The sequence below is a fragment of the Coprinopsis cinerea genome, assembly GCF_000182895.1.
Source record: "Coprinopsis cinerea okayama7#130 chromosome 4 map unlocalized cont3.4, whole genome shotgun sequence".
NCBI lineage: Eukaryota > Fungi > Basidiomycota > Agaricomycetes > Agaricales > Psathyrellaceae > Coprinopsis > Coprinopsis cinerea.
In genome coordinates, this window is record NW_003307541.1 from 2,199,943 (window position 1) to 2,225,926 (window position 25,984).

At 52.1% G+C, this 25,984-nt stretch overlaps 10 protein-coding genes across 10 annotated transcripts; 8 read left to right on the forward strand and 2 right to left on the reverse strand.

The window, feature by feature from the left end:
- Positions 1-322: 322 nt before the first annotated feature.
- On the forward strand, positions 323-3,551 carry CC1G_12416 (sugar transporter; the record flags this gene model as incomplete). The annotated part of the gene is made up of 25 exons (XM_001836323.2): positions 323-388; positions 462-523; positions 579-586; positions 648-658; positions 707-729; positions 782-891; positions 942-986; positions 1,113-1,181; positions 1,345-1,500; positions 1,576-1,702; positions 1,767-1,865; positions 1,927-2,057; positions 2,111-2,141; positions 2,189-2,211; positions 2,265-2,367; positions 2,421-2,517; positions 2,576-2,640; positions 2,690-2,742; positions 2,798-2,815; positions 2,872-2,957; positions 3,011-3,026; positions 3,076-3,137; positions 3,194-3,232; positions 3,297-3,327; positions 3,370-3,551. 25 exons carry the CDS (start codon positions 323-325, stop codon positions 3,549-3,551), a joined length of 1,713 nt encoding a protein of 570 aa, XP_001836375.2.
- Positions 3,552-3,765: 214 nt separating this feature from the next.
- CC1G_12417 (hypothetical protein) lies at positions 3,766-4,615 on the forward strand. The gene has a single exon (XM_001836324.2). The coding sequence runs from the start codon at positions 3,792-3,794 to the stop codon at positions 4,506-4,508; it is 717 nt and encodes a 238-aa protein (XP_001836376.2). The 5' UTR covers positions 3,766-3,791; the 3' UTR covers positions 4,509-4,615.
- A 722-nt stretch (positions 4,616-5,337) lies between these two features.
- CC1G_12418 (cytochrome c oxidase polypeptide IV) lies at positions 5,338-5,993 on the forward strand (the record flags this gene model as incomplete). Its single annotated transcript, XM_001836325.2, has 3 exons — positions 5,338-5,643; positions 5,698-5,806; positions 5,862-5,993. The coding sequence occupies 3 exons, from the start codon at positions 5,338-5,340 to the stop codon at positions 5,909-5,911; spliced, it is 465 nt and encodes a 154-aa protein (XP_001836377.1). The 3' UTR covers positions 5,912-5,993.
- An 839-nt stretch (positions 5,994-6,832) lies between these two features.
- On the forward strand, positions 6,833-7,491 carry CC1G_12419 (hypothetical protein; the record flags this gene model as incomplete). The annotated part of the gene is made up of 3 exons (XM_001836326.1): positions 6,833-7,106; positions 7,162-7,250; positions 7,303-7,491. The coding sequence occupies 3 exons, from the start codon at positions 6,833-6,835 to the stop codon at positions 7,489-7,491; spliced, it is 552 nt and encodes a 183-aa protein (XP_001836378.1).
- Positions 7,492-8,751: 1,260 nt separating this feature from the next.
- On the forward strand, positions 8,752-11,151 carry CC1G_12420 (hypothetical protein; the record flags this gene model as incomplete). The annotated part of the gene is made up of 5 exons (XM_001836327.2): positions 8,752-9,273; positions 9,327-10,060; positions 10,119-10,482; positions 10,535-10,683; positions 10,738-11,151. Exons 1-5 carry the CDS (start codon positions 9,009-9,011, stop codon positions 11,149-11,151), a joined length of 1,926 nt encoding a protein of 641 aa, XP_001836379.1. The 5' UTR covers positions 8,752-9,008.
- An 828-nt stretch (positions 11,152-11,979) lies between these two features.
- CC1G_12421 (isoamyl alcohol oxidase) lies at positions 11,980-14,001 on the reverse strand (the record flags this gene model as incomplete). Its single annotated transcript, XM_001836328.2, has 5 exons — positions 11,980-13,005; positions 13,066-13,135; positions 13,187-13,332; positions 13,361-13,647; positions 13,694-14,001. 5 exons carry the CDS (start codon positions 13,999-14,001, stop codon positions 12,032-12,034), a joined length of 1,785 nt encoding a protein of 594 aa, XP_001836380.2. The 3' UTR covers positions 11,980-12,031.
- Positions 14,002-14,798: 797 nt separating this feature from the next.
- CC1G_14424 (metalloreductase) lies at positions 14,799-18,077 on the forward strand (the record flags this gene model as incomplete). The annotated part of the gene is made up of 7 exons (XM_002911381.1): positions 14,799-14,831; positions 14,938-14,969; positions 15,018-15,263; positions 15,526-15,567; positions 15,747-16,130; positions 16,247-17,691; positions 17,905-18,077. The coding sequence occupies 7 exons, from the start codon at positions 14,799-14,801 to the stop codon at positions 18,075-18,077; spliced, it is 2,355 nt and encodes a 784-aa protein (XP_002911427.1).
- Positions 18,078-18,505: 428 nt separating this feature from the next.
- On the reverse strand, positions 18,506-20,132 carry CC1G_12564 (hypothetical protein; the record flags this gene model as incomplete). The annotated part of the gene is made up of 2 exons (XM_001836331.2): positions 18,506-19,592; positions 19,654-20,132. 2 exons carry the CDS (start codon positions 20,130-20,132, stop codon positions 18,506-18,508), a joined length of 1,566 nt encoding a protein of 521 aa, XP_001836383.2.
- A 674-nt stretch (positions 20,133-20,806) lies between these two features.
- CC1G_14425 (6-phosphofructokinase) lies at positions 20,807-23,874 on the forward strand (the record flags this gene model as incomplete). Its single annotated transcript, XM_002911382.1, has 12 exons — positions 20,807-20,892; positions 20,951-21,251; positions 21,307-21,496; positions 21,545-21,782; positions 21,829-21,913; positions 21,960-22,152; positions 22,201-22,350; positions 22,389-22,519; positions 22,572-22,594; positions 22,649-23,189; positions 23,240-23,370; positions 23,424-23,874. 12 exons carry the CDS (start codon positions 20,807-20,809, stop codon positions 23,872-23,874), a joined length of 2,520 nt encoding a protein of 839 aa, XP_002911428.1.
- A 175-nt stretch (positions 23,875-24,049) lies between these two features.
- On the forward strand, positions 24,050-25,978 carry CC1G_14426 (hypothetical protein). Its single transcript, XM_002911383.1, has 5 exons — positions 24,050-24,128; positions 24,187-24,245; positions 24,310-24,336; positions 24,396-25,453; positions 25,503-25,978. Exons 1-5 carry the CDS (start codon positions 24,071-24,073, stop codon positions 25,525-25,527), a joined length of 1,227 nt encoding a protein of 408 aa, XP_002911429.1. The 5' UTR covers positions 24,050-24,070; the 3' UTR covers positions 25,528-25,978.
- The last annotated feature ends 6 nt before the right edge of the window (positions 25,979-25,984 follow it).

Below are 25,984 nucleotides of genomic sequence, written 5' to 3' on the forward strand. Positions count from 1 at the left end.
AGGCAGGCATCTGTGCGACCTGAACGGACCGTCAAGCCCGTTTAACCTGTCTCGTTGGCGAAATTTCGGGTCCTTCCTGAGGGGCCTACTGCTGCTTCTCTGTCGTTCTATCATACAATTCGGCTCTTCTCCACCCAATCTCGGGCATGTGAGAGCACAACGAGGCCACCAGTGGGTTTTTTCTTCTCGCCCCTGTCTGTGGAGACATAAAAAGCTGGAGTTCTTTCAAAACATGGGCTTCCCTTCTCTAGGCTTCTTTCGATTCCTCTTCTCCTCGAAGCCTTCCCCCCTTCTTTAGTCCATCTGCAGACACTAAACGATCATGGCTGGCGGTGGAGTTGCTGTTACCACGACGCGTCGAAAGGCGCTTGCTGGTAAATCTGGTTGGGTGAGTCCAAGACTTCATTCAATAGAGCGGCGACAGTCGATCAGGGAATTAAACGATTAACGTTCCCGCCAAGGCTGGCTTGGTCCATAACAGAAAAGTCTTTGCTATTGCGGTGTTTGCCTCTCTTGGAGGATTGTATGTTCGCTTTATCTCCTCGTTTGCTACGCTGCTCACGGTGCTCTCTGAACAGGCTCTATGGTATGTTTACCGTTTGAAGATTATCGCAGAAACGCGCGCTTAGCCGTCTGGGTTTGATTAGGTTACAATCAGGTCCGTTCAGTCTATACTTGTCCGTCCCAATGCTAACAATGATACTAGGGTGTCTTCTCTGGTGTTTTGGCGTAGGCAAACCCATCCGCATAGGCGCGCGCAGATCTGACTTGGCATTTAAAGGATGCATTCGTTCAAGACCAGGTTTTCAGATACAGTCGATGATCCTGGACTCAAAGGCTGGCTAGTCGCCATCCTCGAACTCGGCGCTTGGTTTGGTGTCCTAGTCACTGGTACGATGTCTTGCAACACGTCTTTTTCTGAGTCTGACGAATCGCGCTAGGTTATCTTGCGGATAAGCTCTCCCGAAAGTATACCATCGTACTGGGTGAGCTTCCACATCTCACGTCTTGGATACTGATTGCTCGCACACCTGAGCCCTTGGATCCTACTTTTCTCACTTCACGGGAGAATTGAATGGGTTTGCTGACACGCAGTTCTTCTTCATGGTCAGCTGTCGTCGTGTTCCTTATCGGTGTCGTGATTCAAACTGCCGCATTCACCATTGCGCCTATCTTCGGAGGTAAGTGGCCTGAGAGACAGAATTCTTGTCCCATAATGGAGCCAGAGAGAAGGTGGTAGCGGATGGAGAGCGTTCTAGTCCCACTTTCGGAGTTCCCGTCGTCCTCTACCGCCCCTGTGGTCATGCTTTCATGAAAGCACGTAGCTGATGGTTTCTTCAATAGGTCGGTTCGTAACTGGTCTAGGTATCGGCTCGCTCAGCATGATTGTACCATTGTACAACGCCGAGATCGCGCCTCCGGAAGTTCGAGGGAGTTTAGTCGCCCTGCAGCAACTCGCCATTACGTTTGGTATCATGGTCTCTTTCTGGATCGATTACGGTGCGTGTGCGGTTTCTTATGAGCGTGTTTCTCCATCAAAGTATACTTGCTAAGTCGAGACACCTGAACCTGCAGGCACGAATTATATCGGAGGTACTGGCGAAGGCCAACTTGAAGCTGCATGGCGGATTCCGCTTGGGCTCCAACTGGCTCCTGCCGTTATCCTGGGAGTTGGAATTTTGTTTATGCCTTTCTCGCCTAGGTGCGTTTACGCCATCCTTGTGTATCGCCTAGACGCCCTTCTCTAATGCACCATGTATTGCTAGGTGGCTTGTCAATCAGGGTCGAGATGACGAGGCTTTGACTGTGTTGAGTAATGCTCGGGGTCTACCTCCTGACCATGAGTTGGTGCAAATTGAGTTTCTGTGAGCTTTCTCTGTCCCAGGAGTTTGAGATATGGTCACCAAGGCTAACGGTCTTTGGCAGGGAGATTCGAGCTCAGTACTTGTTCGAAAAGGAGACACAAGAGTTGAAGTTCCCTCAGTACCAGGATGGCACGTTTGCATCTGGATTCAAGTTGGGTTTCTTCGATTATGTTTCCCTTTTGCGATCCAAGAGTAAGCACAACCATTCCACCTTCCTTCTGTTCAGCTAACGGGCGCATCCATAGCTCTCCTGCGACGAGTCATCGCTGGGTCATTGTAAGTGCCGTTTACATTTGGGAACCATGTTTCTGATTTACTTCCAGCACCATGTTCTTCCAACAATGGAGTGGGTATATTCGACCATATGAACTCGGCAATAGGCTAATCGGAATTTTATAGCTGGCATTAATGCCATCCTCTACTATGCCCCTGCGATCTTCCAGGCCCTTGGTCTGACAGGCAATACCATCTCCCTCCTCGCCACTGGTGTGGTTGGAATTGTGTAAGAGCCCTTGTCCTGCCACCTCCTTGACATGCCATTCAATCCCTCTTTAGCATGTTCATCGCTACTATTCCCGCAGTCCTATGGGTCGATCAACTTGGCCGAAAACCTGTCTTGATTTCTGGTGCCTTCCTCATGGCTGCGTGCGTCGTGATCGAATCCTATAATGAGCCATAATCCTGGATATTCATACTTTCGTACCATGCAGCTGCCACCTGATCGTCGCCATTCTCAGCGGGCTGTTCTATACTTCCTGGGACACGTAAGTGTAGCGTGGGTCATCCTTTTTCACTCCACGTTGTTTAACTCGTGGACTTTGTAGGCATATTGCCGCGGGATGGGCTGCCTGCGTGCTTGTCTGGATCTTTGCGATCGGTGAGCGCTTCGTGATGTTCTCGCCCATGTCACGTTGTGTTGATCCATTGCACAGGGTTCGGCTATAGCTGGGGTACGTTCTTGGCCTCGGGGAGTGTTGGTGTAGGTTAATCTTTAGACGATTTCCAGGCCCCTGTGCGTGGATTTTGGTTGCAGAGATCTGGCCCCTCAGCGTTCGAGGAAAAGGGCTGTCGATCGCGGCCTCATCCAATTGGGTATGTGTCTAAGGAGACTTTCAACTGTAGTGCTGCTCACCAGTATACTTCAGATGAACAACTTTATTGGTATGCCTCGTGGAATCTTTGCTCTCGCTGAAGACTAAGCCTGTCACAGTCGGTCAGGTTACCCCTACCATGCTGGAACACCTCCGATTTGGAACCTTTATCTTCTTTGGCGTGAGTTCCGACAAATGGACCCTTGTGACGAACAGGCATTTACGATCTCTTCGCAGGCATTCTCCTTGCTCGGCGGCCTATTCATTTGGTTTTTCGTAAGTAGAACTCTGATGCATGAGGCTACATAGTGTATTAACCTAAGGATGCTCTTCGCGGTAGGTTCCTGAAACCAAAGGCAAGTTCCAGCGCCGTTCCTCAAGGTTCGCACCATGCTAAAGCAAGCTTTGTCTAGGACTTACACTGGAAGAGATGGACGACGTGTTCGGTGCGACGGAAGGACTAGCTGCGGCCGATCAGATACGTCACGATGCTATCTTGCGACGGCTTGGCCTCATCCACGATTCTGCTGCCGGGAGCGAGAAGCACGACGAGGAAGTTGGTTCCGTTGTGCGTGAGGAGAATGGAAAGGATTGAGAGGGCGGATTCGCTGGAGATGACGTACATCATTCACGGTATCAGACTCGATGTAAAGTACAAAAACCTTGGGGGTTATAGGTACCTCCTTTGCGAGATACAATGGCCCGAGAGAATGGTGGAAAATGACATCATCCCAGGGTTTGGGTCAGTTGATGGGATTGACACGATGCGGCGTGCAGCAACGAAGCTGGGCGCCCTTCTCTTGGAATCGATGGTCTTCTATGCGCAAGTCAATAAATGTCGCTGACCACATTCACAACCCCAATGGCGACCTTGTCCCCGTCAACACCCTCCTCGTCCTCGTCGCCGTCAGATAGCTTGGCAGGCAGTAGACTCGGATCTGAGGATCCTGGAACCGTCGACTTGGCCCCTGATGCCGCAAGAAACAAACATGTCCTCCTTCTCCTCGACATTCAACGTTTCATGCTCGCTCCACCACCGATAGGCGTACCCTCTGCAAAGACGGTGTACAAGAACCTCATGGAACTCCTGACATGCGCGCGGTCATCACCCAACCCACCCCTTATCATCCACGTTCGAAACACGGGAGATCCGGGAGACCCAGACGAGCCGGGAACCGATGGATGGCAGTTGATCTTCCCTCCCCTTCCCAACGAAGTGGTTTTAGACAAGAGAAAGAACAATGCGTTTGCGGGGACCAAGTTGGGGAGTCTTATACCAACGGATGCGGAGATTGTGGTGGCGGGATTCCAAACGGATTTTAGTATTCGGGCAACGGCCAGTGGGGCGTTGGCGAGAGGGAATGAGATTATACTCGTTCGTGGCGCGCACGCTACCTTTGACCGAATCGAAGTGCTGCACGGCGCTGCAGTCCATGGCGCTGGGGTGACATCGGCCGCGATAATCCAGGCGGAGATTGAGGCTGAGCTGGAGGAGGCAGGTGTACACATTTTGGAGATGAAGGATTTGCCAGGGATTTTCATGGATAGATAGCTGTTTATTCAATTGGGTTCTCTGCTACTTATCTTGTACATCTGCCGCCTATGGTCGACACTCTGTCGGCGCACTAAAACACACCAAAAAGGATTTAGATTGGGGCATTGTTGCTCAGTTACGCGACTGAACATTGCACCCTCTTCGATACGGCGCTTATCAGCGCCGAGTCCTTTGGAGCTTCACAATACAGTCACCTTTGAGAAGGTCATCTTAGATCGGCGCCGGAACGTATAGTGACATATCCAGCAGCGGAGTCCTGTAATGTCAATGGGCTCTCACTCGCAGCGGAAGGCATCGAGGTACATTAGCTACTGATAAAGGCGGCCTATAGAAACCCAACTTTGAGACTATCGAAACACAGTAGCTTCCGGGTTGGAAAAAACGCCTCAAGGCTTTCGGTTTGCTTGTCCTGTGAAGCATAGAGGCACGATGTTCCATGTTGCATGGCTTTCCGCTGCGCTGTCTTGGTGTCCCGAGGGTGCGCCCAAGGTTGGTGTCGTGAGGAGGTCCGTCTTTTCTCGAGCGTGATGCATCATTGCGGTCGTTACGAAAGTCGTCTACGAGTTGCTTGTGTGCATTTCGAAAGGGCCAGCTGTTCCTGCCTATTCAATGCGCGTCTGCAGTCTCGTTAGATTTCAGGATGGATGTTCACGCTCACGTGGAAGAGCGGAGCCTCGAACTGCCTCGAATATTAAATAATCGGAACGACGCGGGATATATTCTCACGTGCTTTTTGTCACACGGGGATTCACCGTGACACTGAACTGTGGTGAGCTCGCCATCCTCCTCGACAGCGACCACAAAACTTTTTTCTGCGACGTTCACCATGTTCAAAACTGCCCTTCAGGCTGCCACCCGCCCCGCCCTCAACGCCGTCCGTTCCTCGGCCAGGCCTGCCGTCGCCCTCCGCGCGTTCTCCACCACCCAACGCGCAAACTCGGGCCCTCCTCCTCCCCAGCTCTACGGTTCCGGAGGAAAGCCCGGCCAGGTCCCCACCGACATTGAGCAGGCCACCGGTATCGAGCGTCTGCAATTGCTCGGTGAGCTTGAGGGTGTCAACGTTTTCGACGACAGCCCATTGGACTCCAGCCGAATTGGCACCAAGGCCGACCCCATCAAGGTCCTTTCCTATGTGCGTAAAAGTCCTGCTTGACTTTCCGTTTTCACTTCTGATTGTATTCCACAGGATGTCGAGCGCATGATTGGCTGCACTGGCTCCCCTGCCGACTCTCACGACGTTACCTGGTTCATGGTGAACAAGGACAAGATTTCCCGCTGCGTGGAGTGCGGCTCCGGTGCGTTACCTGCAAGTGGTCTTCTGAATTTTGCTCACCAATTTCCCCTTTTCAGTGTACGCTCTCGACTTCCGGGGTGAGGAGCACGCTGAGCACCACCACTAAGCATACCCACTCTTGATAGTTTTGTGCTGGACCTATCATTATCATACTCCCGCCATCCGCAATAGAACGCAATTCGCTCATTCATCAATTCCACGTCCGAGGTCAGAGGTCTACTCACGGTCTACACGTGCCCAGGCGCTTTGAACCCTGTAAGCGCCAACTACCCCTAGGGAATTACGACGTTCTCATTGTGAGTTATGATTGTCGGTTCACCTGAGGGAAACTTGAGTTCGAAACTGTGCACAAAGTACTTGTTGCCAAAGAAAAGGATGACATGGTGCTCAGGGTGTGTCTACTACTAATATCTCAGTTCATTACACCCCGCCTGATGTCCATTCTTCTCAAAGACGCGCTTGCGAAACGAGGGGCATTGCCAACGTAACTGATGCATACTGCCGTTGCCGTAGGTGAATTCTGCCCTCAAGTGGGCGGTATTTCTTGAGTAACGTTATATCTCTTCTCACTCTCAGGACGTCATTGGAGGTGAGATGGCGACAAGATCTCGTCGTCCTCGAAGGCTTTCTTTTCCTTGCCAATTATCACCAATACTTACCCAACAGCTCTATAGGTTGCATATCCCACTCCGCAAAGCTTCGATAATGGAACTTTTCGAATCCGTAGCCATCGTTTTCGAAAGCGACCTTGGTCAACCTCGGCGGTGGTTTTCCCGAAGGGACTGGTATAAAAGTGCCTTTCTGGACCGAGTGTGCCCTCCAGCCTTCTCCTGCGGTCCTTAGGTGATTCAGTGAATCCCTTTGCCTTTCGTTCTCTTTCTCTCTTTGCTTCAGTGTTTATTTCGACTTTTCTTCTTTTCGTTGGGCCAGGCGTCTTTCCCTTCTATCAAGTCTTTCTTCCAATTCAGCGACACACTTTCCTTCTGTCCGACCCCGCCAACTCTTCGTTTTAAACACCATTTCAAGAATGTTCTCAAGGATCGCCAACTTCGGTTTCTTGTCCTTGGTCCTCTTGTCCACGAGCGCCCCCGTTTTCGGCCGCGAACGTTGGCTTGAGCGAGACGACAAGGCTGTCTTCCTCCACCCGCGTCGGTTCGGCCAGGAGCAACCTGCGGTTTTGGAGAAGCTTAGGAACGCGTGCCCTGGAGATGTTTGTGGCACCTTGGCGGGTCAGGCTGTGACGCCTTTGCTGGCTGCTCAGCCCGAGTGCTCTCAGCAGGATCTGGCTGATGATATCATCGGTGTGTATTCTTTGGTCATTGGATGGGAAACGTTATTGATGATATATGGATATAGACGCCAGTCGACAATTCGATGCTGCTACTCAGGCCAATATGATTGCTATTGCACAAGAATATCGTCAAGCCGAGAAGAACACTCCCCCTGTGAGCTGCGAACCGTTGTGCAGTTCCAACTTCTCTGACGTTGGCTGTATAGGACTTCACCACCGACCCACCGACCCTCAGGAACTCTGTCTTCTGCCAGAAAGCCCCCCGGAACCCCGAGTTGAACGGCTTGGTTCAGGCTCAAGACCCTGCCAATGACCCCGAACTGTTCTTCGACCCTGCTTTGAGAGCGACCGTTGTCAGAGGGAGCCAGGCCAACACTGCTCCCTTTGCTGGATGAGGGAGTTGCATTGTAACTCTATTGTGTCGTGCGTTGTCCTAGTCGCCTCTCTTGTATACCTCTGCTGTGTTGTACTTGTACTCCTGCTATGTGTAGGCTGGCCGCGACGATTTCTTTACGTTGTATGTGTGTGTATGTGGAAACCCCTTCTGTTCGGTGCAATGTCGGTGTAACATACCTAGCTCTGGATATGATGATGACGAAACAATCTGTCAAGTTGTCCAAGGCTTGATGAAAGCTTTCATGGCGGCCTGATAGAGCCCGATAAGAAAGCGTAGTGAGCATTAATTACGCATGGCAAAGGCACCGAGGGACAAGTGGAGAGAGGATGCAATTTCTGAGTCCCTGGGCCCTCGAAACACTCCGTTTCCTGAGAGTTGTAGCGTGGATGAGGCGCTGGGTTGGGAAGAAGCAGTCGCGGTCTCCAGGTGTAAGCCGTCTCGGAATTCGTGAAGATCAAAACACGATACCGCTCGGTGAAACCTTGAATTGCTCGAACCTCAGGTTCTGAAGTGGGCACTTTGGTGCTATGGTGAGCGTAAAGCATATATGTTTTTCAGGGCGCGTGGGTGTTGTATCTACTTCCAAACGACAGGTACAAGGGTTTTATACGACGGTACAACTCGGGCACTTTCATGAAAGAAAAAAGAGCATCTTTTAATTATGTGTTCCTCGCGCGTCCTTCAAATTCCGGAAAAGATGAGAAAGGCAGGGAACGTCCAGAGCATGCAACATTGTGGTGGGACGAGCCGGAGATCATTCCCATCACTCCGGCGTCTCTGGATCAGAAAAGGGCAAGAGGTGCATGTTTTTGGCAGGTGTGTTCATGACAACAATCACCAACTCTCCTCCAGTTGAGCGAATCTGTTAACGTTTGTCTCTATGTTCCTGAACCTCTACGGTGCATGTTCTCGAGCGATTTCCGCATAAACCTAGGGCGCAGTCCTCTGGTCTGTATCGTCCTATGCAGCTACGCTTGAACGGATGCTGGTCAAGGCCTGAAACCCCTTCTCAGATTGTTGCCTGGCACGGTCGCCAAGGACTGCTACGACAAAAAGGTCCACTCTCGAATCACGCTCCAAGAACAACCGGCGTTCGCTATAGAACTTCCGGACTCTTTAAGGAGGACTCAAGGAGGTACATGGCTCCCATGGTCCCCATCGCGACATACGGTAATGCCTGCGCATCAGTCCCTGGCTCGAGCCACGTCTTTAAAAGCGGCATGCTCACTGTGACAACCTTCAGCCTTGTCTTGCTTCCCTTTGGTTCAGCGAACCACTTGCTTGAGTTGTTGACGGCGTGTTTTCCTGTCTTTCCTTTCAGACCGGGTGTCTTTTTCCTTCCTTCTTTTCAATTGACCACCTATTCATCCTTTCTGAGTCCATCTTTTCAAGCGCTTCAGTCGCTCATTCCAATATCCAACGCTTCTTCGACATTCGTCCCAGACAAGTTATTTTTTTCGAAATCGACCACCCTCGTTAACCTCCTCCATTTTCTGACATCCACCCGTTGAAAACATGTTCTCAAAACTCGGCCTCCTCACTTTTGTTTTGCTCGCCACCTCGGACGCGGTTCTCGGACGAGAGCGCTGGTTGGAACGCGACAACCGTCCCGTCTACCTCTACCCCCGTCGCTTCGGACAAGAGCAACCTGAAGTTTTGAACAAGCTCAGGAATGCCTGCCCCGGTGAAGTCTGTGGTACCCTCGCTGGCAAGGCCGTCACTCCGTTGTTGGCTGCGCAGCCCGAGTGCTCTCAGCAAGACTTGGCAGATGAAATCATTGGTACGTCCAACTCCTTTTCGCCTACATTGAATGCATTCTGACCGTTTTTCTAGATGCCAGTCGACAATTCGATGCCGCTACTCAGGCCAACATGATTGCCATCGCCCAGGAGTACCGCCAGGCAGAGAAGAACACTCCCCCCGACTTCTCCACCAGCCCTCCCACCCTCCGAAACTCCGTCTTCTGCCAGAAGGCTCCCAAGAACCCAGAGTTGAACGGTCTCGTTCAGGCCCAGGATCCCAACAACGATCCCGATATTTTCTTCGACCCTGCCTTGGGTAGGTCCGTTCGAAAGGGCGAACAGGCCAACACCTTCCCATTCGGAGGTGCCGCTGCTCCTGCTCCTCCCCCTCCCGAACCCGCTGCCGGTGAAGATGTGAACGAGGACTGCCCTGTCGAAGAAGTCGTCACTGTCACCGTCACTGGCGCCAACCCTACCGCCACTGCTGATGTTACCGTCACTGCAGGCCAGCCTGCTGCCACTGGTGTTCCTGGAGGCGTCGACTTTGGTCGCTGCACTGTTCCCGAGATCGAGTTCGGTCCCAACTTTGACAACCGACGGGAGACCAGCTTCCGACCGAAGGATCCTCAGTCGTTCTCTCAAGGGTCGGCTCAGAATATCAACATCATCACCCGTGCCATGTGCGACCAGTTGACCAACACCTGCGGCGCCAATCAAGCTGCTAAGGATCTTTGCGCTCAAGCTCAGCAAGCTGCTGCCGCTGCCACCCCCGAGAAGACTGGTATCCAGGCTGATGCCTTCAACGCTGTCTTTGGTATCACCACGGTAGGTTTCACTTTCGCTGATTCGTCTCGATTGAAGTATTTATCCAGCTTGTTTGTAGAACTTCGCCACCGCTACTGTCATCGATGACCAAGGTCGTATCGTCTCGGGAGGCTCTAACGCTGTTCCTGCTCCTGCTCCTGCCCCCGCCGCCCCCGCACCTGAGGGCAACACTGGCAATACTGGAAACAACGGCAACACTGGAAACAATGGCAACAACGGCAACACTGGAAACAATGGCAACAACGGCAACACTGGCAACAACGGCAACAACGGAAATGGTGCCATTGGCAACTTTGGTAGCTGCTCTGTCCCCGAGATTCGCTTCGCCCAAGGCCTCGATGGTCGTCGCGAGACTGCTTTCGAACCCGTTGACAAGGCCTCCTTCAACCACGGCTCTGCTCAGAACGTCAACATCATCACCCGTACGTCTGCTCGTCCTTTGATGCAGCTTTCTTTTCTGATTGGTTGAAACAGAATTCGTCTGCGATTCTTTGGTGAATACCTGCGGTGCTGATCAACAGGCCCGGGACACTTGCGCTCGTGCTCGTACCGCTGCCCAGGCTGCAGCTGTCGGAACCGGTGCTCAGGCTGATGCCTTCAACGCTGCATTCGGCAAGCAAACGGTGAGTCCCAGTTTTTGTTTACTTCGATTCTCGCTGACAATCGTCTTCGACTAGAACTTCGCTTCCGTCCAAGCCTTCGACAACCAGGGCCGACCTGTTGGCAGTGCTGAACCCGTCCAAAACAACGGTGGCAACAACAACAACGGCAACCAGAACAACAACCAGAACCAGAACAATCAAGGCAACAACAACAACAACGGTGGAGCTGCTCAAGGCGGTAACATCCAGGCTTTCGCCGGTGCATTGGGTGGTGTCCGCGCTCCCGCTGTCACTGACATTGGTGGTGGACGCTTCCAAGTCGAAGGCAACGCTGCTTTTAACAACCGAAGGAACGCCCTCGTCCGCTCCTGTGACGTCCAGAACAACCAGTGTGCCAACGCTGCCAACGCATCTGGAAATCAGAATGGATTCAACGTCCAGGCTTGCAATGCCCAACAGGCACAGTGCATTGCCCAGGCCGGCAACTAATAGTTAACTCTTTCCAGCCCTTAATGAGTACTTAATGGTCTGCTTTTGGATACCCCGTTCATGATTTCTTACCCTCGCATGCGCATTAGATCTAGTTGCACTTCTGATTCGATCGATTTCCATTTCAATAGCCCCCTAGTTTGGGTCGTTTCTGTAGCCTTAGGATATCTGCAGCGCTTTTGTCCACGTCTGTTAATAATAACAAGCATTTGGGTCGCTGAAACATAGTGTGATGCTCGCAAAGTGAAGATTATTAGAGGGGAACACCCTACACCTTGCATCCTTTTCTGTAGGTTCGACACACCATGGCATTAAATGGTCCGGTTCCGTTTATTGATTTCGTCCACATTCATATCGTCTCTTCCTTCCTGTGCTACAGCCCCAGTTGTATCGCGCGCAGGCCCCTGTATCGTCGCAGTTCCCTATTCGCGACCCACTCAGCAAACGATTCGACCGTGGGCTGCTGGTGTAGTGGGAGGTATAACCCGTATTTCATCTTGTGCCGTCCCGGAGGGTTCTTGGAGCTTTAGAAGCTCCGTTTCCTTTACATTTTGCACAAGGACAAGGTATGCGAGGCTTTTGGCATTAACGCAGGATGCTAATGGTAACAAGTGGTAGAAAGAGGCGTTGGGTTCCCGCGTTGTTCCCCCGGTGCAGAACCCTTCACGCAGACTACATACAGAATCGGCTTCGGAACTGCGTTGAGACATACAGAAACCCGCCGTTCTTGCCTCCTTATCCACAACTGCCTACGACAACGAGAACTCGAGGAGAGAACAGACTCAATGACAATGAATCTCGAAGTCACTGGACTGGGAAACTTGAGGACAAGCGAAACATAGGTGTATTGGTAGTACAGAATAACAACAGGCGGCTCGGACTACAACTTCTTGCAGAGCTTCTTGCCGTAGTCGATCACCTCCCAGTCCTCGGTTCCAGGGGTGGTTCGCGCATAGAACACACCCTGAGGGTCCCACTTCCGTTTGAGCTGCTTCAACCTGGGGTAGTTGCTTCCCCAGTAGGCGTGCTGCCAATTGGGTTCGGCAAGGTTACCCTCGTTAACATAGGCCGCGCCGTAGGGACTGGCAGCCCGGAGAGGCCCGTCGACCTCGTCCGTCAAGAATTGCTCGGCAGCTTGCTTTTCCTCGAAGCTGAGGCCGAACGGGAGAGGATACAAGGAGATACTGAATGAAGAACCGTTACGCCAGGCCGGGTTGATGGCGCTGTCGGCGACAGGGAGGCCAACACCTGGACCGACAATATGTCCGATAATACCGTATTGAACGATCTTTTTCTTTGCTTCGACAATGTCATTGCCGTGTTCCGCGATGTCACGGCGGGTGAACAAGCGCCCACCAACAAGGGTGTTGGCGCCTGCGCCCTCGTCTTCGAACATGTCGATGTAAAGGTCGAAGAAGGTGGGGAAGTCCTTGATATACGCGTCATATGGAACACCTTCTCTGTCCAATTCGTCGAATAAGGGCTTGAGGACCTCGGCGATCTTCGAAGCGTTCATGTTGGGGCCAACGAAGGGTCGAACGCGCAGCGTGAAGGGGAAGAGCTCGTAGTAGACGAACATCTCATTGTCGACGTAGTGATTGGCCAGATTGTGGAAGGCCGTAAAGCCCTTCCAGAACAGAGTCTCGTCGGTTGTATGTGTTGTATTGATGTAAAGTTCGACACCTGCGGATGGCGTTTCGGGGAACGTCTTGACAGTGACGGACACGACTGCAGCAAAGGTGGCTGGCCCACCACCCTTAAGTGCCCAGAATAAGTCGGGGTTTTTGGCAGCGTTGGCGGTTACATATCTTCCGTCAGCGGTAATGACGTCGAATGATAGTGCCTGGTCAGCAGCTGCGCATAGGTGTTAGTCGAGGGTCCGAGGGGCGAGACGCGAGAGTAACGCGTGCTTACCCATGCCGTAGCGTGTCGCCAAGGGGCCATGACCGCCGCCTTGAATATAACCTCCAGCAAAACCGACAGTCTAAAGGACAACATGAGAAATATAAAGCATAAACGTCACATAGGGACCTACCGGGCACTCTCCGGTCACAAGTGCGACAGGAGGGTTCTGAGCATTGGCGAGCCTCCAAAGCTCTCGACCTTGGATGCCAGCACCAACAGTGACCGCACCACCTCGCCAGTTGCCGGGACCAGTGTACCTTTTGTGGAACTTGACGTCTAGAGAAAGGATGGTTCAAAGAAGCACTCTTATCCTCATTGGAAAAGATCATACCCTTGAAGCTGTGGGTGTTAATGGCGAGTGAGCCGTAGCCGGTAGAACGGCCAAGGAAATCATGGCCAGTGTTGCGGATGACAAGGCGGATATTGTTCTTCCTGGCAAAGTCGATGCCAGCCTTGATGTGCTCCTTCTTCTTGGCCAGGATCACATACTCAGGGAAGTACCCCAGAGTGCAAGTGTCGTTGGGGTTTTCAGTTGGAAGGCAAGTTGTGTTGGTCCAGAGGATCCAATGGTTAGATACAGAGCGCTCGGATCTAGCAACAGGTCAATCGGGCGAGGGTGAAGAAAGAGGCTACTCACTGCCAGTTCTGGTCGGCCCATCGTTCGGTCACCTCCTGGCATTTAGCAGCGTCGTAGGTAGGTTTTCCTTCGAAGGTGTTGTAGCAGACCGCAGGGTCTGGAATGACTGCCTCCAGATTGCCATCGACGGTGGCGTTGAGTGCACGCCATTTGTCCCGCGATGGCCAACACTTTCCACCTTCGTAGCACTTGCAGCGATATCTTGAGCCTTTCCAAGTCAGAACGTTGGAGGACTCATCGGGAGCTGCGAGGACAGTCTGGAGAGCGAAAAGGGCAGAAGCAAGCCGAACAAGGGTTGTCAAGGCCATCTGCGCAGTAAAGCAAGCCAGATGGGCGGCCTGTGGGGTTCACCTGCAATTTGTAGCTTATTTATCGAATCTGAAGAGTAGCCGCATGTCGTAACAGATGATGCGCAGGACGGTACATATAGCAAGATAGGCCTAGGACATCGGTGCAGATCGCCATGTGGTAGCCATATTCGCTGCGACGAGAACTAATAAGCCCAGTAGATATTCTGTCCTTTGGAGGTTTTGGGCGGGGGCAAAGTGGTGGCAAGGGGGTAGTTTGGCCGATAATTAATCCGGTGCGAAGGCCAGAGAGGTCGATAGTTAGCTGGAAACCGTCAAGGCGACAGGTGGTCACCTTCTTGAACGGGAGATTTACTGAGAGGTGTGGAATGAAGAAACCTGACCTGATGCGGTTCAAACGCAAACGCGGATTTTGGTCGACATTAGGGGAGGGATCTGATGATTCTGATGGATGGCGGAATTCTTGGCAATAATTCGGCCGGCGGTAGTTCCTCGGTCCGTCACCAACTATCTTGACCCTTGAGGCGCCCTTCAGAGGTCCAGAAAGGCACTCAACGACCAAGCACATATGATGAAAGAGGCGATTGCGATGGTTCCTTTTCAACCGATTCTGCCAACCGAGTGCTACGCGACTTGCCCTGATGCGTGATGGCAGGAAGACACAGCCACCCGCGGAGGAGTCGCGGATACACTGTACTTTCGATACTCAATGCACGCACCAGCCTCCAACGCTCGAAGTCTCGCTTGAACCAGGGATTAACAGGTCCTTTGGAGTTCCTCACTTCACTGGTGATTCAATGCGGGGTGTTTCTCGATGGCAAGGGTCGAAAGTCCGTCTGTCCGGTCACCGAGATGGGGAATTGCTCTCCCCTGTAGCTCCCTAACTTACGTTCGTTTCTCTGAACTTGTTCCCCGTCGACTGTCATCTGTCCACAGACTTCGAATACATGCACCATTTATAGTACATCGTAAGTTGTGGACATGTCTCATTGGTTCTAAATCTAATGGCTTTACAGGCTGTCAATCACCTTCCTACCGCCTGTGTTTCCCTCTCTTCCAACTTGCTCCGATGCTGGAGTTCTCTGCCTGGTCATGGGACACCTCAAGGGCGGCTTTGGTTGTCCACGAACTGTTGTCATCACGTCCTCATTACGGGGATTGGGGCCCACCACTCAGGAACCAGGCCTGACTGAATTGTGCAGAATGAAGCATTTCCATCCATGCGACACATTCCGTTTCGCAAATGATCTTTCAGAAGAAAGGTACGTCCATAGCTCCGTTTTCCAGGATTACTTTCAATAGATTCCTTCCACAAGCAGCCCACAGGCAATGAAACTCAGGCGATACGCAGGATCCGATAGGCTCGGGAAGAATTCCAAGGAAATTCTTTGTACCGTAAGACAGTGGGTCCAAGGTCCAGGAGTGAAATAGGTATTCATTGTGTTGTTCCTGGCCCTCCTCAAAAACCCGGAACCAAGATGGCTTCGAAGTTTGAATGGCCATTTAAAGGGCGAATCTCCCTAGGCCTACACCCCAACCCACCACCTCTAACATTTCCCGACGATGGTGGCTCTCAGCTCCAGCCCCTCGCTGGGCCAACTACCCCGCGTCTCCCTTCTCTTCCTCACGCTCGCTCATTTCTTCACTGCTACCACAGCCCAGGATGGGAAAGGGATGATAGGTGGAGGAAGGACCCTGTTTAAACCTGTCTGTGCTCACACTTGCCGTTCATTTATCTCCAAAAGCCCGATCTTATGCGACTCGAAAATCCCCGACGAACCTCCCACCACCGATGACACGAATCCCTTCCTATGCTATAGCAAGGATGCAGCCTTCCTACGAACGCTCGCCCTTTGCCTCGAGGACCACTGCCAGCGGGAGAAGCTGCCTGTCTCAAGCATCGAAAAGTATTGGGAAAGGAAAACGGCATTTGGCATCCCGCCCATCATGACCTACGAAGGAGCTCTGCGGCATGCTCACGAAGATCTTCAAGAATTTGACGAAGCCGATGTCCCCTACCTCGTAGAAGGTGCTCCACTGAATACAACTCATCGTGTTCCTGAAGAAGAGTGGATGCTGCTTTACAACTATATGCGATTTTTCGACAACTCCTACACTCACGCCAGCGGGTACTAACTTCGCGAGTACATTCAACTCCAGTTTTAAACCGTCGTATACTCATTCTTCTACAGGATCGCGGTAGCCGTCAGCAGTGTCTTTATACCTTTCTATTTTCTTTGTTTAGGTTCCTGCCTGGGCGCCCGCTCTGGTACAGCCGTTTGGAGGCGATCCTGGAAAAACCATTGTTCGGACATCGTCATCGTACCCCCATGGCTGGCGACATCGGCATCATGCCGACGCGGGGTCAATCCCTATACATCGCCTATCTCCTCATAACCCAGATTTTCCTCGCCATATTCCCATTAACGATTTACCGGCCAGCCTACAACTCATTTGGACCACCTTTCTCCGCCAAGCTTGGAGAGTTCATGAACGCGCACCCAGAGCTACAGATTATTGGCGACCGTACAGGAGTCATCGCGATGGCAGACTTTGTCGCTCTCTTCCTTTTCTCCAGCAGGAATAACATCCTCCTCTGGATCACCGGCTGGAGCCACGGCACTTTCCTTCTTCTCCATCGTTGGCTCGGCTATTGCACCATCATCCAAACCTGCCTCCACTCCCTCCTCCTTGCCATCCTTTACGGACCCGACCACAGCTACCAGTCGCAACGGCCCTTTTGGATTTGGGGAATTGTCGGTACGCTTGCCTTTGTGGTGATATGGCCAGTCTCCGTTCTCCAAATTCGCAAACGTTACTACGAATTCTTCCTCATCTTCCACCAAGTATTCACCGCCCTCGGTCTGATCGCCACCTTCTTCCACATATACGCGTTCTTCAAGTACACATGGGGCTACGAGATCTGGGTGTACATCGCTGGAATTATCTGGTTCCTTGACCGCTTCATCCGCCTCATGAGGATGGCGGTTAATGGGTACCGAACGGCTGTCGTCACTGCTGTCGATTCCAGTGGGGAGTATTTCTGCATCGAGATTGACGGTGTCGTTGTGGATGGCCATGCATATTTGTCCTTCCCGACCCTCGCGTGGCGCTTCTGGGAGAGCCATCCTTTCTCAGTGTTGTCCAGTGTCGCTGTGGCAGGTGATACGCCCGCCAGGTCCAAAGACAAGGCAGTCCCCGGCGACACGAAAGCCTCCGGATCGCAAGCCGACCCCGAGAAAACAAGTCAGTCAAGCTCCGCATCTTCAAGCTTGTCGTCGAGAACAGGACGCGTCTGTCCGCGTGCCACGATCCTTTTCCGGTCAAGGGACGGTATCACGAAGACCATCGCCGACCGAGTGCAGGCACTGGCACAAGGACAAAGCCTCTCCCTCCCCGTCCTGGTCGAATCCTCGTATCGCGCCAACCCATCGATCCGCAACCTTTCAGGATGCACCACACTCCTCTGTATCGCGGGCGGTGTTGGCGTCACTGCTGTTTTACCGATCATCAAGACGTTTGGTGGAGGTCGTACGCGGTTTGTATGGGGACTACGCAACGAGTCGCTCCTTCATGCGCTTCAACCTGACCTTACTTCGCTTGGCCCTGGTGTGCATGTCGAGACGAGCGTGGGTGCGCGGTTGAACGTCAGGGAGATTCTGGAGGAGGAGTTGGAGAGGGATGATGAGGGTGAGTTGGGCATTGTAGTTTGTGGGCCGGCTGGGATGGCGGATGATGCTAGGAATGCGATTAGCGAACTCGGATCCAAGGCGAAAAGGGGCGTGGTGTTTGTGGATGAAGCTTTCAGCTGGTAATTAGCGGATTTATTGGAATGATTCTTCACGAGTGTGACGACGACTGTGATGACAGCTTTATGCATGTGTATTGTTTCTTGATTTGTAGATTATATGATTCTTGTCGGAACGACCATGCAAATATTACGAGGGATAGAAAAAGATTTGGCATGGCTGAGAATTGAACCAGCTTCTGCAGTATTTTTGCGGGCCGAGGCCCGATCTATGAAACACAGCCACACAACGGTGGACAACGATCTCCGAAGAGTCGCATTACACTGACAGTAACTCTGGGCAGGTTTATTCGAGGTCGATTTGATATAGGTACAGGGGACAAAGTAGTACTAGTTAGTATCGCATCTAAGTATCATAGAGAGGATTGTAGCATGCAAATGCAAGTGATACTATGTATGGAGACAATGGAAGACTCAGGAAGAAAACAAAAGTGCGGAAGATGAGAGAAGCCTTGTAGATGGTATACTATTAGGATATGATGCGCCTTGATAAAGGCTATATGATATGAATAGAAGTCCGGACCACGAATCGCGAAAAAATAGGCATAGAAAATGTCCACGAGAAGTGCTTCGAAAACAGTGTGACCCTCAATGGAACCATGATAACAACGCCTAAAACCCCAAAACGAGAAAACGAGATGGGAACCCGAGCATAAAGTGGAGTAGCCGGTGATTCGAGATTCGAGTAGACGGAATTCACCGGCTAGCACAAGCTTTACGTCTATACATGAACGATCTAGTTCTGCCCGCAGAACTACCTCGCACATTTCCCGTCCTCGACTCCACGATGGAAAGGTCGAACGAGCCAGCGTTCTCCGAATTGGCCACGCTCGAGAGTTCTCGAAGACAGTCAATGTCTCTGTGGCCAGAGGGATAATGGACCTTTAGGCGTCCAAGGGAAGCGATATGGAGTTGTGGAGTGGCGGCGGCGATGGTGACGGAGGGAATTAATGAAGCAGAATTCCAATTGGCCAAAGGGAGAGTAACCCCAAGTCGGCCCTGAACCATTTCGACCAATGAACTTGTGGATGGGAGAGGTGTGTCTAGAACCAGCTCCGACAGAGAAGGACAGAGGCAACCCCATTTGTCCGGATCCCCTTCGAGTGAGGAGGTGGAGTGCACGCTAGCCAGGACTCGGCGAGGGGTGAGGGAGCGAATGATAGTGTCCCCGAGTACCAAGCCTCCAGATAGGGTCAGGGACTTGAGCGTCCGAGATGATGCCTCTAGGCACTTGGTTAGATCACTTTCCTTCATCGGGGCGTGTACCCAGAGGGTCTCGATAGCACAGGACGACCTCTCCACCAGATTTAGTAGTGAAGTTGGATCCCAAGATAGCATTCCTAAAGTTCCATTGGCAGCGGCCGAGGGAAGCGCTAGAATGGCTCTTGAATAACGTCCGTTCAGATGTTCAGGAACCCCAGAGTCCATGTGAACGCGAACGTGCTTGAGTGAAGGGAGGATAAGGTGGTCCAGGAGTCCGGTGAGGTCGTGGGCGATATTGAGGGAAGTGAGTTTGGTGAGAACCAAGGGAGGCTGTGGAGGCTGGATTTCGGGGAATGGACGAGTGATTCGGATGTGTTCTAAATTAGAACACAGATTCAAAAGTTTGAGGTAGTCCAAGCTTCCATAATCCATGGACAGGGATAGTCGGGAAAGACGGGGAAGTGGGAGTGAATGGAGTGTTTCTGCATCTGCAAGGTCGTCGACCCATGTCAGCTCCTTGAGATGAGGGGCTGTCGCCAAAAGGCCTGTGATGGGTTTGACGTTGAAGGTGCTAATATCCCTGGCATGGAATTCCGAGCTGATACATGGGAATGTTGTGCATGGCCATGGCGAGATTGTACATTGGTGGACATTGAAGATGGCGAAACTCGAGTCGTACGTTCTTCCAGCGCGCGGAACGCTTGGTGAAGACGTCGATGATGGCCTGATGTGGTTTCTCGTCGAAATCTATTGAGAGTGACAGGGACAATGGCATGTTCCCCGAGTGGGAAAGCCATAGTTCTGTGGGTGCCACGTCGTCGTCTGCACTCTGGTAGCTGAGATGTAGGGCGGACCAGAGGGCGGGAGTTGCCTTTGCCACCTGCCTCCAGAGAGAGCAGACATTGAGGATGTTGAGTGGAGCTGCTGATGGGGAAGGGCTAGGGAACTGGTCCGCTGGCAGAGCGAGAAGGAAAATCTCTGCGAGGATCTCTGGTGGCAGAGAAGATATTGGTGACGAGTTGGCCGAGTTCGGGGTGTCGAGGGGAGTGTGGGGTATTGGGTTTTGGGGAGAGGCCCATTGCGTGATGGGTTGTATGAGGTGGAAGGGGTCTAGTTGCATCAAATAGCGGTTGTGCAGGGTATAGGGAACTGGTCGAAAGTTAGGCGAAGCGGCTAGCAAAGAATTGAAAGGGACGGACTGGTATTTGGGGGATATTTTGGTCCGAAGCTGGAGCTTTTAGCAGCACGCGGTGGCAAGCACGGTGATAGAGCAAGGCACGCTGTCAACCAATGAGATCTCTCTTATAAATACAGTTCGCATCACACTCACCCACCAGCAGGGCCCTTTCCAACAACCGTCGTCGTCGTGGCGTTATTTTGCAAGAGTATTTTCAGACCGACCCGAGCCCGATAATTGTTGTGTCCCAAATAATGGTCAACTCGGCATCCCTCCGATCATCCTGCCCCAGTCTCCCCTCCCCGCCCTGGTCATGATCAAGACGAGACCATTCCCGACTATCTGGTCATGTCCCACCTGACCTTCTTCATGCTGCGGGTCACACAAAGAGGTCAACTCAAAACGCCGCCGCATTGACCACATCCTCGCCCTTATCACATCCAGCTGAAGCAAAGAATAGCCCCGATTCAAGTTTCGGGATTCTGGTCTTTTGATCAGCAAGCACGTGTGCCAATCCCAAGGCTTCTGGGCTTTCGTTATCTATATCAGTTTGCATTGTAACTGCATTCGACTTGTTCAACATCCATTCCATTTTCACAACCCCCTTGTCTCAAACGATGAGGATCGCTATACTCACTTCAGGCGGCGACAGCGCTGGTATGAACGCTGTCGTGCGCGCAGTGGTCAAAACCGGTATTCTCAAGTACGTCGTCGTTCGCCACAACGTGATCGGCAAGCCCATGACGTCTCTCTTTCTGTAGAGGATGCGAAATGTATGTTGTCCGGGAAGGCTACGAAGGCCTCGTTCGCGGAAACAACGAGCACGCCGAACAGCAGGCGAAGAATGTCGCCGCCGAAACAGAAGCAGAAGTTGAACGAGAGGTCAAGGCAACCTATGAAGCCCCTCACGGCCAGCCAGCTGTTAATTTACTCCACAACTTGCGATTCGGCGATGGCGAGCTGCTGAAAGACGGTACTTGCGAGTTTGTTGGAGGGAGAACACTCAAGGGTCGTTACATTGTACGCGTCGGATGGGATGACGTACGGGGCTGGTTCTCGCAGGTATGTCCGCCCTCGTTCTCGAACACAAAAAAAAATGTACTCATTGCCGCTATAGGGAGGTACTCTCATCGGTACTGCACGTTCCATGACCTTCAAAACCGTCGAAGGACGAGAAGCAGCAGCCCACAATCTAATCAGAGAAGGAATTGACGCTTTGGTCGTCTGCGGAGGAGACGGTTCCCTAACGGGAGCAGATGTTTTCCGACGCGAATGGCCATCTCTCATTGCCGCTTTGAAAGAAAAAGGTATACTTAAACGTATAATAGAGTCTCCTTTTCTAACTCCCCGTCAAGGCCTCGTCTCTGAAGACCAAGCCAAGAAGCATGCTCATCTCAAGATTGTCGGACTGGTGGGCTCCATTGATAACGACATGTCAATGACCGACTTGACGATCGGTGCTCCGACTGCCCTCCAACGCATTTGCGAAGCCATTGACAACATCAACTCTACGGCCTACAGCCATTCCCGTGCCTTTGTTATCGAAGTCATGGGTCGGGATTGTGGATGGCTGGCTGCATTGGCTGGTGTCGCGTAAGTGGCTGATCAACTAGCACCTGGTCGTTGCTAATTTTACTAGTGGAGGAGCAGACTTTATCTTTATTCCTGAACGTCCGCCTACAGCGATGCCTTGGGAGGATGACATGTGTGCCCAAATTCATCGCGTACGTCTTTCGCATTTCCTCTTTGCACCACACTCAACTCTCGCAGCACCGTGAAGTAGGCAAACGAACCACGATTGTCCTTGTTGCAGAAGGCGCACATGATTCGGATTTGAATCCAATCAAACCAGAATATGTCAAAGATATTCTGACCGAGAGACTAGGCCTCGATACCAGGGTCACGACATTAGGCCATACGCAGCGAGGTGGACGCCCCTGTGCTCTGGACCGAATTCTGGCAAGTCCGCAGATTCGCTTTACCTCCGCTTGTACTGACGCCTTGAACACAGCCCACCCTCCAGGGAGTAGAAGCAATCGATGCCTTGTTGCAATCCACGGAAGACACCCCTTCATACATGATCGGTTTGCACGAGAACAAGATCGTGCGAGTACCTCTAATGGAGGCGGTCGAACAGGCAAGCCTTTTCCAGACCCGCCAAGTTCATCCGTTGACAGGTTTCTTAGACCCGTGCAGTAGCAAGGGCCGTGAAGGCCAAAGACTACGAAAAGGCCCTGGAACTTCGTGGCTCGGAATTCAAGGAGATCCTGGATGGATTCTTTGCGACCTCGATGCTAGCCGAGGAGTCGGCCAAACTCCCCAAGGAGAAGGTGTGTAGCTGGATCTAGAATGTGACGTCATTTCTAATACCGATTGTGACAGAGGATGCGGATTGGAATCATCCAGTGCGGTTGTTTTTTGAGCCCGGGCATTTGATTGATGCTGACTCTGCTAATTAGTATGGGTGCTCCTGCTGGAGGTATGAACGCAGCCACTCGAGCCGCAGTGCGTTACTGCATCCGCCAAGGACACACCGCGCTGGCGATTCACAACGGATTCCGTGGTCTCCTCGACGGCAATATTGATCAGCTCTCGTGGCTCGGAGTTGACGCCTGGACTCCTCGTGGAGGGTCTGAACTTGGTACCAATCGTGCTCTTCCTTCGACTGATATTGGTGGGGTTGCGGCCAAATTCCAAGAGTACAACTTGCAGGGTCTGCTCATCATTGGAGGCTTCGAAGGTTTCACTGCCCTGCTTCAGTTGGAAGAAGGCAGGAAACATTATCCCGCCTTCCATATCCCTATGGTGCACCTTCCTGCGACGATCAGTAACAATGTCCCGGTTACTGAATACAGTATCGGAAGTGACACCAGTTTGAATGCCCTTGTCGATGCCTGTGATGCTATCAAACAGAGTGCTAGTGCTAGCAGAGATCGCGTGTTCGTTGTTGAAACGCAAGGAGGAAAATGCGGTTACATCGCGACCATGGGTGCACTGGCTGTAAGTTTGTTATCGATGATCTATCCTAAAATGATACTCAGTCTTTGCAGGTTGGCGCCAGTTTAGTCTATACCCCCGAAGAGGGCATCACCCTCGACATGCTTCGACGGGATGTTAGATTCTTGAAGACCCGCTACAGCCTGGATCCACCCGGCAAAAGCGAAGGTCGTCTTGTCATTCGGTAAGGGTCTGCATTGCTCCTTTAACGATCGTTATCTGATCCATGGAATCTAGTAACGAGGCTTCCTCTTCCGTGTATACCACCACTATGATCACCAAGATGTTGCAAGAAGAGGGTGGATCTCTCTTTGACGCCCGATCGGCATCCTTGGGACATACACTCCAGGGAGGTATTCCTTCGCCCATCGATCGCGTTCGCGCGGCTCGGTTATCACTCAAGTGCATGGTCTTCCTCGAGCAACATCACAACCGACTCCTTGGTCAAAAGCACCGACAGGCACCTCCAGAATCCGCTTCGGTTATTACTGTGCAAACGAGCTCTGTTAAGATGGTCCCTGTACAAGAGATGGTGAAACATGCAGATATGGTGAACCGCCGGGGCAAGACCGCCTGGTGGTTCGGGGTGAAACACTTGGAAGAGCAATTGGCTGGCAAGCCTCAGTTCCTGGGTCTGCACAAGTCTCCCGAGTATCAAGCGAGCGTGAGTGGATACGCCAAAATGTAACAGTAAAATTTCCCGGACAGTGTAGAAATAAATTTCCCTTGAATTCACCGACGCGACGCGTTCTTTTATTGTTTGTTGAATGAAGTCGCTGGAGCGTGGGAAAGGTTTCTTCAATCGTCGTGGCCAGGTCCGGCTTACACGCTTTTGATCTTACACTCATCCTGCCACACTGTGACTGATTGAAGCGTCCTCCCCAATGACTGCTCGTCCGCCCCTGCCGCTGCGACATGCAAACCCTTCCCTCAGAGACGGCAGTTCGTTATCGTCTTCCTTCGCGTCGAGCTCATATCGTTGACCACGTAAATTTAACAGATGCAACAATTCCCCCGGTTAAATATCAAATATTGAGCTGCCAGGGAAAGGACATTCTCGTACGTTCCCCGCTTCGCGTATTCCGACCTCTAGTCCCTGACATTCTTGTTCAACTTAATCCAGGTGGGACGCTTGAAAATTGACACAACGGTAGAGAAATCGCGCGGTTCTGAACTGCTAGACTTGGTGGACTGACCACCGATTCACAGGACGGAGGCCATGCCTTTATCCTTCGAAGATTCGACACTCAGGCGATCAGCCTTACAACCATGTTTCGCGCCGCGTTCCCGACTGCGTCTGAAGCCGAGGAGAAAGACGAAATAAACTACGTGAAGGCCAACTTTGATCTCTTTGGCAATAATGGCTCGTCGAAGGAGCCTCACATCACGCGTCTCGCCGGTACCTGGGTCAACCGCGACACCGCCGGGCAGCTTGCTCATGACTACAACATGGTCGACCTCATTAACACCATGGTCGAAGCTGAACCCGATCCAAATGGCCAGTACCGACGCTCGAACAAGTCGGCCCAGAACAACAACCCCCCAACGAACGCGCCTGAACCCACGCCTGCGACGAATGTGCATGCCACTCGATCTCCAGCGAAGCAGTCGCCCAAGCCACCGAGTAAAACGCTCCCTACGCCTTCGCCTGGATCGGGAGACGCTCAGCCACCGGCTCCCAAGCGTCGACGGGAGGGATCACCAGCCACCTTCACGTCTGGTATCCCTGTGGCATCCTCTCCTGCTGTTCCCAAAACCCCTGGACCGAGGCGATCTACGCGGACGAAGAGTCCTGCTCCCAGCCGCGTCCCACAGCCTCTCACAGCGACCAAGCCAAGGTCTCGCGCCTCCGTCGCTCCTCCATCGCCCAAGAAGCGTCCCGTCGATTTGCCCAAATCCTCTCCAATCAAGGCTGAGGAAGATACCGCTGTGGAAGACAACGTTGCTGGCAATGAACTCTATGCACAGGATATCTCGGAACAGAAGAAGCTTATTGCTGACCTTAAGGCTGCTGCGTCATCAAAGAAGCCCGCTGATACTGTGAAGGAGGACGATGATCAGCAGATGGAGGAGGAGGGCCAAGGCCCATCCAAGCTGAAGCGGATAAGGCAGGACGAGGAGAAGCCGCTGCAGTTTGAGTTCAAGGAACCCGAGCGGGAGGAACGTCAGATTGCCACCAATAGGAGGGTCGGACGATTTGATATGCAGCCTGAGAGGAAATCTCTCGCTTGGGGTATTGCTGCTTTTGCGTTTGGGATGACAGCCATGTACGTTGGTTTGGTTTGACTTGCAGTTCACGACTGACACTTTGTGCAGCACCTATCTTCCCAATTTCCTCTAGCACCACCTTCCTCATAGGACACGTCGGCATTTCCGATCGATCCACCTCCTCCCGTCATGTTTTCTTTTTCTATCTATCGGCGTTCTTTTTTTTTAGCACAGGTATAGTTTCCCCTCTCTCCTTCCCTTGTCTGGCTGTCCCTGCCTGTCTGTATTTTATATCATTATTCCCCGAATTTGCGACGCTGTTTGGCATCGCGCGACCTCTTATCATGGGCGCTGATGTCTTTACAAATCCGCTAGAAACGATTACTTTAAGGCTTTCTTGATTTTGTCGCCCATGGCTCTTTCGTATATCACTATCACGCCCACCCACGATGATCTGGCTTTCAGTTGCACCGTTTCGTCGGCTTTCCGTCTAGTACTTATAACGCTCCTTTTCCTGTCCTTTCTGTTGGATTTGTATTATGTGTAATTTCCTCTCCCGTTTATAATCTTAAAACATGCTAAAGCAGTGG